Source organism: Perognathus longimembris, chromosome 2 (genome assembly GCF_023159225.1).
Source record: "Perognathus longimembris pacificus isolate PPM17 chromosome 2, ASM2315922v1, whole genome shotgun sequence".
NCBI classification, from domain to species: domain Eukaryota; kingdom Metazoa; phylum Chordata; class Mammalia; order Rodentia; family Heteromyidae; genus Perognathus; species Perognathus longimembris.
The window spans coordinates 76324556-76337923 of NC_063162.1; the positions used below are offsets into that span (position 1 = coordinate 76324556).

The 13368-nt window shown below is 46.7% G+C and overlaps 1 protein-coding gene and 1 long non-coding RNA gene across 2 annotated transcripts in view; both read right to left on the reverse strand.

Moving 5' to 3' along the window:
* The window catches only part of LOC125346743, a 63020-nt gene that overhangs the window by 5387 nt on the left and 44265 nt on the right, over positions 1 to 13368 (reverse strand). The gene's annotated exons all lie outside the window — the stretch shown is intronic.
* On the reverse strand, positions 2059 to 3703 carry LOC125346742 (casein kinase I-like). Its single transcript, XM_048339550.1, is given in 3 exon segments — positions 2059 to 3120; positions 3122 to 3154; positions 3156 to 3703. Coding segments are annotated over 3 exon segments (1221 nt in total). The 5' UTR covers positions 3434 to 3703; the 3' UTR covers positions 2059 to 2210.

Here is a 13368-nt window from a genome sequence, read left to right on the forward strand (position 1 = left end):
CCCCCACGGGGAGAATGGTAACCACAAACTCTATGAAAGAGCACTCAACCTGGCCCTCCGCCAGCGGAAGGCCAAAGGCGTGCTCACATGGGCAAGCACTAAGTTGAGGAAAGGTTGCTGAAGCCTCCCCTCCCCCCAGTCCCCTCACATGTTACCAAGGGCGGAGGCGAAAAGGAAGGCATCAGGGACACGCTGCGGTGGTGGGAAGCATCTCAAAGACTTTAATATGGAAGGGCACTTATATAGAAGTAATGGCGGGAAAGAAAGGGGGCTGGCCAAAGGGCCAGTCATAGGCTAGGGATCACGTTCATCAAGTGACATCACGAAACTTCCCTTTGTGGGCGGGACAACCCCATCATGGTGGCACGCACGTGTTCACCTCCCAAGGGGTGGAGGCCAGAAGGTGGGAGGGACTTCCATTGTCCCAAAGCTGGCGGAAGGGCAGCCTTCCCAAGGCCATAATAATCCCCAACAACCCACAACCAATTAAAAAAAAAGAAAGGAAAGAAAGAGAGAGAGAGAGAGAGAGAGAGAGAGAGAGAGAGAGAGAGAGAGAGAAAAGAGAGAGAGAGAGAGACTTGCTGCTCATTTTTTAAAAAGTGGCAGCTGGTTGGAGTTCATTATCTGGGTGGGTAATTATCTACTGGTAATGGACATGGTTTCCAAAGATGTTTTTCTTCTTGTGATAAAGCATCTGCCTACAGATTTGCAGATGAGCAATGCTTTCACCCTGGAATTGCTGAATTTACTCATCGTTGTATGCAATATCCTGACCTCCTAGTTTGGCCTGGGCCTGTGGGTGCTAACTGCTCAGAAAGCCCAGCATGTGGCAGAAGAAACAGAACAGCTCTAATAGGCAATAAGGCTTATAGTAAAGTGTTGGACAAAATGACCCACTCATCTACATGCTGTACTAAGTAGGATCTGCCTCACAGCTCAAGGTAGCAAAGGGACAGAATAAGATGAAGATGAGGATTTCAAGGCTTTTATCTCACTTTAACCATCAACTAGATATCCATAGCTTCCAGTCAAAACATGTTATTTTTAGAGAAAATGACCTTCAGAAGGTTGTTGAAGCTAGCCAGGCAATTGTTCTCATAACCTACAGACACATCAGACATGTGGTCTTCAGTAGGCCAATGGGAAGCTAATAATATGTAGCTCAGCTGTGTGACTTTCAAATTTGATAACTTTGAAAAGCTTAACCAAGAGAAGATGGTATGGTTCTGGTCTGACAGATGATCTGATATCTGGATGGGTTCTAGGGAGGTACCACGCACTCTTTGTGGAATGAGATCTTTCCATGGTAGCTTGTGGTAGGTCGTTTCTCTAGTCACCTCAAAGCTCATTGGTTTTAGCTCAGTTTTGTCATAAGGAGCTTCAAGGTTGCTGTTTTTTTTTTCTGTCATGGTTTTTTTTTTTTAAAAACAACAACAACAACAACAACAAAACTCTAAAAGTGCAATAAAGTCAGTTTTCTTTCCTTTGCTCAGAACGATTTGCATGTCCTACTACTGCCTGGAGAAAGGAGTCTATTTGTCAAGAGAGCTAAGAATGCCAACACACAGGGACAGTAGACTGCAGATTTCTCACAGCTTGTGTCCTACAGTGTAATTTCGCAGGAAAGAGGGAAGAAGGAACCTGGCCAACTGGGCTAGAGGCTGCCCAAGCACAGAGGGAAAGGATGCCACACTGCCAGACACACCTAGGAAGTGGAGAAGCTTCTCCTCTGGCCCAGGTGTACCATCTTCCTCCTACCTTCTTGGCAATACCCTCAATCTCTTGAGCCCCTTTCTTAGGGACAAAGCCTTCAGCTCACTAACTTTGACCCTGGAGAGGGTTCAGGATAGAACAAGAACCAGGAGAAAAGGAAGAGGTGGGAAGAGAACAGTAGTCCTTGAGTTTTTGTGAATGACACCTTCACTGTAAACAATGGGAAAGAGAGTCAACCAGGCAGCAGCGCGGGCAAGCAGTGTAAGAGCAGCAGCTCTGGGACCTGCTCAGAGCGTTAGACAGGTTTGGGATGGCCACCGGTCCACTGGGCCCTGGCAGCCCACACTGGCTCCTTCTGGGGGCATCTATTTTCTTCTTTTTGGTTTGGATCTCTATCCTTCCCCACAGAGGAGTCTTTTCCAATGAGAAATGGCAGGAGCTGCAGGTGCAATTAAGTCAAGAGTCCCCAGGGCCTGAGGACTCCTGGGAGGCACTGGTCACTTGTGGTGCTGAGTAGTCTTCTTCCTTTTCCTCTTAAAGAAACAGCAGCACTTAGCTTCCTCCACTACCTCCACCTCAGCATGAGCTGTGATTGGTGCATTCGACTGGGCTCCAGTGGGGTCATCCACATTCAGCTCTCCATTGGTTGAGCTAACCACCTGCACTGATCCCCCATGGTGGTCTGCAGCCAAGTGAGACATCAGGTATGAGGTATTGGTCTGCCAGCTGGGCTGGATTTCCCACTCTCCTCGGCGCTCTGACAATGCAGTCTGATTTCGAAGAGGCTGTTGTTGTGATGGCCGATCCCTGTGTGTGTGGCTTTCTCGAGTTATTGCGGATGCACCAGAATCTACATGAACTGACCCTACTGGAGTAGGAATAGGTCTCCCAACCCAATCGTAGGCATAGTCAAAGGTGTAGCCTTTCCTTTCAAAAAGGTCTGTGAAGAGGGTCCGTAAATACTCATAATCAGGTTTTTCAAAGAAGTCTAATCGCCTGACATATCGAAGGTAGGTTGCCATCTCCTCTGGGAAGTTCTCACAGAGTGCTTCAATGGGAGTATTCCTTTTGGTGTCACCAATTTTTTGATATCTCTCTTTTAATGTATCAGCCTTGAGTCCTTGCCAGGGTAGGCTGCCTCGGAGGAAATACATGAACATATGGCCTAGGGCTTCCAAATCATCATGCCGGCTTTGCTCTTTGCCAAGATGTGTGTTGATAGACACATATCTTGCAGATCCAGTTAAACTTTTGTGCTCCCTATAAGGTATGTGTTTTTTGGTTTCAGGATCAATGTATTCCTTGGCCAGTCCAAAGTCTATAATGTGTATAACATGTTCTTTCTTATTGCCTTGTCGGCTGATCAGGAAGTTCTCTGGCTTGACATCTCGGTAAATGAGATTCTGAGTGTACATATTCCATTCGAGAAAGCTGAACTGCCAAGTTGTTTGTAAAACCTGTACTCTAAATGAAGCAGTGGAGCACGTGATTTTATTGGTTCCAGCTTGATTGCTACGTATTCATTGGTGTAGAGATTTTTACCTAATCTGAGCTCTCCGAAGTTCCCACACTCTATCTTCTTGCCAACTCTGAAGTTGGGTCCCACCATGAGAACCCCAGAGGATGACGTGCCAGAAGATCGGGAGCAGTGAGCACTCCTTTGTGCCATGGGTTTACTTGATCGTTGTCTTTCATCCTTTTCCCTACCAGGATGGTCCATGATCCTACACAACAGAGTCTTTGCACAATGAGTAAACTCAGTGTGTATGCCTCTCTTCAAATACAAAAGTATGTCCAAATAAATTGTAGTCAGAGAAAGATAAGGAGTTCCTTTGGCACCATATTTATGCTTCTAATGTATCTCCAGGAGATGAAAGACCACTGATTAGTTCCTGTAGGACATGTTGTCTGTAGATCTCAAGCATAGGACATTTTGTAACCTGGACCGGCCGTGCTCCTGGGGCTCCAACGGGGCAGGCGTGGTGGGCTCCCGGGGTGCCCTGAGCCTCTCTGCCCACCCGTAGTGGTGTCTTCTGGGTCCTCAGAACTGGAGGGAGGAGAGGAAGAGGCGGAGGGGAGGGGAGGGAGGGGGAAGGTGAGGAGCCTAGGGGGCGGCCGGAGCCGAACCCCAAGGTTGCTGTTTATGACATAGCTATTGAAAGTATAATTTTAGTCTTTTCTCTCTTTTTTTTTTTTCTTTCTCAAGGCTAATCCTCTACTACTTTGAGCCACAGTTCCACTTTATTTTCTGGTGGTTTACTGGAGATAAGAGTCTCCTGGACTTGCCTTCCCAGGCTGGCTTTGAACTGTGGTATTCAGATCTTAGCTGAGTGAGTATTGAGGATAACAGGTACAAGACATCAGCACCTGGCTTAGAGTACAATTTTACTGGGTATCTATCTTAGTGCCCGGAGTTTATGTGCACTTTTGTCTCCCAGTATTAGTTCTTAGCTGTTTCATCCCCACCATCTCTTTTCCAGTCTGGTTTCTAGTGAGAGATCATGAACAGACCATTACTTCCTCACAGGAACATGCTAGGTTTGCATGTGTGCATGTGTGTGTGAGTGTGTGCCCATGCACATGTGCATGCGTACCACTACTGAACTAAAGGCCTGAGTGCTTTCCCTTTTTCTGTTCAAGGCGATCTCTCTACCACTTGAGCCACAGCTCCACTTTCATGTTTTATTGGTTAATTGAAGGTAGGAATCTTTCAGATTTGACTCCCCCCACTGTCTTCTGGATAAGATTCCCATATCTCATCCTTCGGAGTGGCTAGGATTACAGGCTCAAGACACAGCACTCAGCAAGATCATGCCATTTCAAAGAGGAGTGGAGAATATTTGAATCTTCTCAGTTGCAACAGACAGGTGTTGAGGGCTCTTGCTACTATGGCAATCTCACTTTGCCTAAGAAGATTCTTATGCTAGTGGCCATATTCCACCAGGATTATGGGCTCAGAGATCACCAGGTGGCCTCTGGAGACTTGTAGTTTACAGGCTGTTTTAATAAGCTCCTGGTTGTCATTCCATGAGGCTCCCATTGACCTAAGAGGTGACATCATTCTTCTCTCTTCTCTGATCTTTGGCATTTTTTTCAAGGCCCCATAGATAAACTCACACCACCACCTCTACCTCCTGGCAAAAAAAAGAACAAATATAGCCATCAGTCTGACATGTCAATCATTTCATTTATGCTATATATTCTTTAAAATTAATCAAATTAGGATATGAAGTAGGAACTGAATACATATATGTATACACACATATCTATCTATCTATCTCTACATACTCTAGAGACAGCAATTTGGAACCACAGATTGAGGGGTTGGAGATGTGAAGCATCACACTTTGAGGGTATTCTGAAAAAAATGTTTAGTGAGACACTAGAAACTCTGCATTTGCACACATCATCTTGCCCTTTGTCTTGCTCCACCTGTTTCCTTGCTTCCCAAATAAAGTCCCATTAGGCCATGTGCAGTGGCTTAAACCTGTCATCCTAGCTACTAAGGCAAGATAAATGGTTCAAGGCCAAGCAGGAAAGTTACAAGATCCCATCTCAACTAAAAAGCTGATAAAGCTTGGTAGCAGTCTGGAGGGCCTTTGATACCGGCTCTGTTAGTAGAATATGAACTCAGCCTCCTGAGTAACTAGGATTGCAGGTGTGAGCAATTGGCTCACACGCCAAATCAAACAAAAGGGGACCTTGGACACCAGTTTTAATGGCAATAGCTTGTCTCTGGGAAGCAGAGCTAGGTTTCTGGTTTTCTCCTGTCTCTGCTGATGACTAAGTACCGCACCAGCCTTTGTGGCCTCTGCTGGAGGCAAGCACCTTCTGCAAGCACCTTCTGGGGTTGCTGAGGTGTGCCCACTGCAGGTGACCAGCAGGGGCCGGGGTGGGGGAGGGCTGATACATACTCCAGCAACTGCCAAAAGCAAAGACCAGGTCAACATCAAGCACAAGATCTCTAGCTTCATTCACAGATCTCTAGCTTCATTCATAAGAATCAGACAGAGCTGGGAGCTCTGAGCCTCAGCCTGTGTATCCCCTAGGGAAATCTCTGTGCTCACACAAATCCAGGAGAGGCTAGGTGGATGAAGCAGGCAGGGAAAGGCACTCTTGCCTTCTCAGGAACTCTAGAAGCTCTGTTCTTGCACATATCACCTTGACTTTGGCTTGCTCCACTTGTTTCCTTGTTTCCCAAAGCAAGTCCAACTAGGCCAGGTGTAGTGTCTTATTCCTGTCATTCTAGCTACTCAGGCGATGGAGATATCTCCTGAGATAAATTCAAGGCAAAGCAGGAAAAGTTACAAGATCCCATCTCCAACAAAAAGCTTAGAGTTTCATGGTTATCATCCAAGCTCCATGGTAGGTGGACACTTATAATACAAATTGGCCTGGAAAAGCAACTCCAGACCCTGTGCGAAATAGATCTTAAGCAATACAAGCAATTGGAGCATGGCTTACTTCCTAGAGACCCTGCCTGGCAAGAGAAAGCATGAAACTCTGAGTTGATAATCAAGTACATAAAAAGAAAAGAAATTAATTCACAAGACAATATGTTGGAAATTAACTGTACAACTGGAGGAGTGGGGTAGGGAGGAGGGTAGGTGGAACAAAAATGAGGGAGGAGGTAACAAGTGTGACAAGAAATGTACTCACTACCTTAAGTATGTAACTGTAAGCCCTCTATACATCACCTTGACAATAAAGTTAATTAAAAAAATTAATTTCCCAGTAGATTTCAGGGCCAGCTCCCAGCTGTCCTGTACAGCCTGGAAGGGTGTAGGTTGGCTAAGCTGATTTGATGCATGGAATTCTAGGAGGAAGACCTGCACTTGAAGGGTTATTAGGCCCATAGGCATGGAATGGCCTCATTCAAAATGCCAGAGAGCACTGAAAGCCAAGCCTTTGGTAGGGCACAGGGGCAGCTTATTGGCTGGGAGGCCTGTATCTCAGCTTGGTGGATCTTCTTCACCTCTGACCTTTTCTGTGGGAGTCATTGCTGGGACAGAAGGATCCTGCATCCTGTCTTGTCAGAGTCACAAAACCTTGTACACAACGCTGCAGGGATATCACCTTGGTCAGAAACTGACATGTGTGTCAAAGTAGACAAAAGCCAGAAACAGTTCATGGGGTGGGCAGGAGGAGGGACTCCGGGCTTCAAGATTGCCCAGCAGAGCAGGGATGGAGGAAGAAGGATGCCAACGAACTACCCTGTGCCCACTTACCTCAGAGGCCACACATAGTGCACATGGCCACAATTAGAGAAGATGCCATCTCCATGTTTCAGATGGCAGCAGTGTGGGCAGCTTAAACAGGCTTGCTTGCCCTTTTCTGGGTAGGATCTGAGGGCACCATTCAGGAGGCCTTGCTCTGCAGCACAGACATAGGGACTGTATATATTGTCAGCAGTTACCACACCATGGAAATGCTGAGATTGGGTGACAGCAAGATGCACACACCCCATGAAGGGAACATGGGAGGCAGAATCAGGGCAGGGCAGCACTCCTGTGCCTAAAGGTCCACTAGTCTTCATCACCTTTCTAAAATTCTGAAGTGTGCATGGTGTTTCCCAGCACAGTGACTAACCCACTCAGTCCTACAGAGCACCATTGGCTCCTGTACCAGCTGGTCATCTGGGTTGTTACTTCAAACCACCCATGTCCTGAGGACAAGCTGCTCAAACTCTGGCTAGAAGCAGGCATCCATTGCCTGCAGGATGATGCCCCTTAGCTGGGTTTCAGACCTGAGGAAGAAGCAGATGTCACAGCTATGCCAGAGAACCAGGCATTGCATGACACAACTTGGAGAGAAAAGATTATGATGCATTGCCCTTGGAATCCTAACAACTCAGCAGAACAAGGTATGACGATCATAGATCAAAGTAACTGAGACAGACAAAGCTGACAGTCTTCTATCCACTTAATCAGCAAAAGGCTGCAGTGGAGGTTTGGTTCAGTGGTAGAGTGCCACCCTTCAGCTAAAAAAGCGAAATGAGAGCACAAGGCCCTGAATTCGAGTATGAAAATGAATGAATAGATTTATCTGTCCTTTCATTATGAATTCACATACAATCATTGTAAAAAGCATAAACAAACCCCATGAGGAATGATGAAAATGCCCGGGAATCTCTGCACATCCTCTCAAGGTGTGTCTTCTCGCCCATGCTGTTTTCTGCATTGCCTGGCACCACTGCTTAGTCGATTCTTGTCTGAGTTCTTTATTGGGTCAGTGTTGAAGCAGATACAATGCTCTAGCTGTTTCTGCAGTCTCGCGGAGGAAAACACGGATTTCCAGGAAGTCCTTCCACTTCCGTGGATTAGGTGGGGGAGTGAAGTCACCAGCCAGCCCGAGCTGACTCAGACCTGGGATCTTGGTCCAGATAACACCCCTGCAGACCGGCTTTCTCCAGGGTGTCGCAGTGCGCAGTGGGAAATGTAGTCTCCCTCGGGCACAGACCTCACAGGCGGGGCTGTCAGGCTCCCCCTGCGCTACCGACTCCCCGCCCATTCTCGGCGTTTTCCGCCCGGGATTTCCGGCTCCTGGCGCTGTGCCACGTTTCCGGAAAGACTCTGAAGTGGAGTTCTCAGCGTTGCAGGAGTTCTCGCCGTGTTTTAGAGAACCTAGCGACCTGGGTGAGTGGATCGCGGGAGGCTGGAAACCCGGGTGCAGTGGGTGGCCGGGAGGCTCCACTCGCTGCTCAGGTTCCTCCGGTTTGGGGTGACTTTGCCTGCGGGTCACAAGAGTTGGTACCGCCAAATCAGTGTCCTTCCAGGGGCGAGAAACTAGCTGGTTCCAGAAGATTCGAAGGCATGGGGCTGGGGATTTAGCTCAGCCGAAGAGCGCCTGCCTGACACGCGCAAGGCTCCCCGGAGTTCGGTCCTCAGCTCTGGGGGGTGTGTGGGGGGGAAACAACAACTATAATAGACCAGAAAAAAACCAAGGCAACGAAGGCAGCCTAGGTGGTTGTCAGGCTAGGAGGGCTGAGGAGGCCGGCGTTTATATTCCACGGCTGCTTCTGCTGTGAGCCTGTGTGACACCGTCACGGCTGCTACCCAGCCGAAAGATGAACGCGGTCACCACTCCAGTGAGGTTGTGAACACAAGTGTGTACTGGCCGGGTCATGGGACACGGCAAGGGTATTTGTGGGTTCTGTGTTTTTTCTTCTGGGGATGTTTCTACTCCCCTCCTGCACCTTGTAGCCCGCTTAGCAGTTCACACATGTTTGTACACGACCTTGTTTCTAGAAAAAGTTCTAACTGGCTGATGGGATTGTATTCTTTGGAATTGAGGAAACACGGCAAATTGGAAGGGGGGCAGAGTCTGAACAGGAGTGTCCATCCTGAAAGAACACCGCCCTTGTGAACTCTCACTAGCCCTAAAGAGCAGAGGCAGAGAAGCACTACAAGGAGAAGCTCTAGTTAGCTTCTCTTGCCGTACCATTTAGCTGCTGCTTTCCAGAGCATAAGATTCAGTTGGTAGTGTTTTCTCCAAAGCTCCCAACCACTCTCCCACCTTTGAGAGGTAGGTGAGCTGGACTGAGCAATGAGTCAAGAGCTGAGTTATGCGAGTAGATAGGAAGCTGTGGTTTGTAGTGGAGACATATCTGTCGCACCGGAAGCATCTCTTTCTACAAAGAACCCTAATGCCAGTCTCAATGATTCAGTCTAACTCCACTATCATTATTAGAATGCAAGCTCTCTCAAACGTAACCTATTATTAAATGTGGTCTCTAGAGATGTGCTTCTTCTGTTTTTCCCTGGTTATATTTCTGGCAATTCAAGAAATGCTGTGGGCCATATGCTTGAAAACAAATGACAAAAAATACCCCAAGAAGATGAATCTTACTCAAGGTTCTGTTGTTGGTAGACATTAAGTTTTAGCTAGTGTTACTATCTACCAAAAGCAGGATGTTTTCAAATTGGAAATTTTTTTTTAGGCCATGGGGTGCGGATGGTGTGCTTTAAGTCAATGTAACACAAACATTGCTTCAAAATACTTGACTTGAAATAGGCTGATCCTGTTTCTTCTCCTCAGCACTTCATGTGTTTTTTTGTGACTTCAAAATAATACTAACGAGCTGGACACTGGTGGCTCTCACCTGTAATCCTTGCTACTGAGGAGGATAAGATCTCAGGATTATTGTTGACAACAACCCTGACTGACAATAAAGTCCCTGGGAGATTATTATCTCTAGTTCACCACTCAAAAATTAGAAGTGCTGCTGTGGCTTAAATGGTACAATCCTAGACTTGAGTACAATGAGGCTCGGGGACAGCAGGTAGGCCAAGAGGTCAAGGGCCACAACCAACAATACAAAAATGTTGGGATGTCTGGGACCCCTCTCCCCACTTCTCCAGAGGAGATGTTGGGATCTCTGGGATCCCTCTCCCCACAGGATTTAGCCAACAACAAGCAGAACTTAACCGAATCTCCAAGCTTAACAAACATCAACAACATGAGCAGAAAACCTTTCTTTGCGTCTTTCAAAGCAGCTTTTTAAATCACATCAGACAAGCAAACTTTTCATCCAGAAAAAACTCCGCCAGTTTTTGGTATCTTTGAACTGGCAATTATAGAAAATCCAACCAAATTACTTATTGCTGTATTAAACTCTTTGTTTTCCTTTTTAATATTCCGTTTTAGTTTATAATTTGAGACTTTTCCTTGTTTTAACCCCGCCTGCAGCTGTAAGTCTGACACAGAGAAAACGTGCAGGGAAGGTGGCGGGGAGTTCACAGGCAGGCGCTAGCCTCACCCAGCTGCGGCGGGAAAATTTGGAATCTCTTTTATCTGTTAACCAAGTTTAGAATTTAGCCCACAAACTCAGAGTTAATGAACCTCCGACTAGGGAACATTGACAAAAACCAACAACCCTTTTGTTTCCTTTAAAGCAGATTATCCAGCCTTCCCAGGCCTCAGAGGCAGGGGGAGGGAGCCAATATAAAGCAGTTTCCTTTGTGGGTGGAGAGGGCACGCAATGCTCTGTGCCCCAGGATGCTGTCACGTTAAGTGCCGCTCACAGTTGCCACGGGTGCCAGCCGCTCTGGCGCTCGCGCACGCTTCTGCCACACTTTGGGCTCAGTGGCCCAAAGATTCTCGCGCTAGGTGCTCGGTGCGGCGCGGGCCACAAAGCATGCCGCCGCTTGTGAATCCAAGCGCGGCCCGATCGCTCTCGGTGCTGGTCCCGAGACCCGTCCCTCCCCCTCTCCCGCCCCCCTCATGTGGTGCGAAGCCGCCATGGCGGGACAATTCTTTCTGGTGCTGTGTCCCGGGACTCGCGAAGCTCCGCGAGCCCATTCTTGTTTTCTCTCTATGCGTTTGCCCCATCCTGGTGGGGACCCTCTCCTCTGAACACTAAACGCAATCTGTGTGGTTGCTGGACCCTGAATTTCCTGGCTGTGCGTTCCCGCCCCGCATGGGCGCCAGATGTTGGGAATCTCTGGGACCCCTCTCCCCACTTCTCCAGAGGAGATGTTGGGATCTCTGGGACCTCTCTCCCCACTTCTCCAGAGGAGATGCCCAAATTCCAAACTGTGAAAGAGCACTCGGCTTTGTCTCCCTCCAGCAGAAGGCAAAACGTGCTCTTGTGGATCACGTTTAGCTGAGAAGAGAGTTGCCGAAAACCTCCCCCCGCATCCCCTCTCACGTGTCAGAGGTCGGCGCAGAAAGGAAGGCTGCCGGGAGACAATCTGAGGTTTGAACTGGTCTCGCCCGCCCAGGGGACGGGCAGAATTTATTACGGTGAGAAAGGCAGAAGGGGATGGACTTGGGGTGACTAGCTAATTGGCTGAACTGGGCTGCCCATCAGATGATGTCATGAAACTTCCTCTGTGTGCGGGGACCATAATCCCCCAAGGGCCAGGCCTCCGCCATTAGACACGTGGCCAAACGTGAGGCCAAACGAGAGGTGGGGACCGCTTGCTTCTCTTCCGGTTGAGGCTGGAAGGTGGGAGGGGTTCCCTCCCACACTGCTCCAGGGTTGGGGGAAGGGCAGCGTGAATACCCAACACAAAATGTCACTAACATTTTCTGCTTCTAACATATTCTTGAAATAGTACAAATGCTGCAGCACCAGTCTGAATTAGTTTTACTTTATTGAAAATAAGGACGCCTATATATACTTCCACCCTAAAACATTTTCACTCCCTCTTTTAAGTGGAGTTTACATGCTTAAACAGAAATTCTCTTCATATGAAACTTTATATTTCTTGTTCTAGGGATGTCCAAAATTCAAAACAAAGGAAAACAACCCTCCTACTATGAAATCTATGGACATTCCAGTCCCATAAACTGAGCTATTCAGCCTCTAAGAAATTCATTTTATGTTTTTAAAGTAAAAGAAATAACTTTGGGTTGGGAATATGGCCTAGTGGTATGGCTTGCCTCACATACGTGAAGCCCTTGGTTGGATTCCTCAGTAGCACATAAACAGAAAAAGCCAGAAGAAGTGCTGTGATAGAGTGCTAGCCTTGAGCATAAAGAAGCCAGGGGCAGTGCTCAGACCCTGAGTTCAAGCCCCAGGAGTAGCAGCAAACAAACAAAAGTTAAAACAAAAATGCATACATTGGTCTTTAATGAATCACTTGCTTTTTTTTTTGGTGGTAGTATAATTGTGTTAAGGAAGGCTAGCACTAAGGAATTTTCAAGCCTTTGTGCACATCATGTTCACTGGTATCTCTTGCCAAAACAAGATAAATGGCAAAGTCCAGATCAGTGCTTTAGGCTCTCTGGGTAGAGGGAGATGTCCCATCTGGGAATTAGTACTGGAACAGGAAACCACAATGAATATGTATTCTGTACATTTTTCCTCTATAATTCTGAGTGAAAAATACTGACCTATAGGAACATGCTTTCTATGATACTGAAATATTCCAAAACAGGAGATATAATGAAATGCTGAATGGAGTCCTATATGATATCTTTACATTAACAGGAAAATAGTTCCTACATTCCTAAGTGCATTTCTGTAGTTCCTAATTTTAGGAAAGACATCATGTCTTTCTTTGACTTACATTATTCAGTTAGGACACATTAGTTTTGCCCTCACCTAGACATGAACTACATTTATATTATCTACCAATTAATGGTCTTTGGATACATCTTTACTGGAGAATATAGTATGTCTGCTTGAGACATGAATTCTCCCACAGGAAGCCTTATTACATTTTTAAAATTACTTTTACTACTTCTGTTGTTATTTACCAATCTATGTGTAGTGTCTTGAGCAGGAAACTTTGGGACAAAGCCACATTGGTTCCTTCCCTAGTCCATTTGACTTCTCCCTGGTGTGCTGTCAGAATTGTCTTTGTATTGCCAAGAGCAAAGAAACATGAATAGGTCTCTGGTGAGTCTCTTTTTGTTTCATTCTGTGCTTTTTATGAAATGTTTTATGAGCTTAATGGGGTCCAAGAATGACAGTGGGAAAGTAGAAAAGATTTAGCCTCAGGAAAGTGGTTAATAATAAGAAAAAGATGGCTTGTAGATTTAGCAGAAAATGAAATCTTAAGAGTCTGTCTTAAGTTGAGTGCAAATCCACCTTGAATTTGTCTCTGTTGTTTCTGATGTGAGAAAAACCAGTTATGTTTGTTACCTACTCCAGTGAGACAGACGTAGGAGGTAAGCATGCTAACTTCTTATGGAATGTGAAGATTG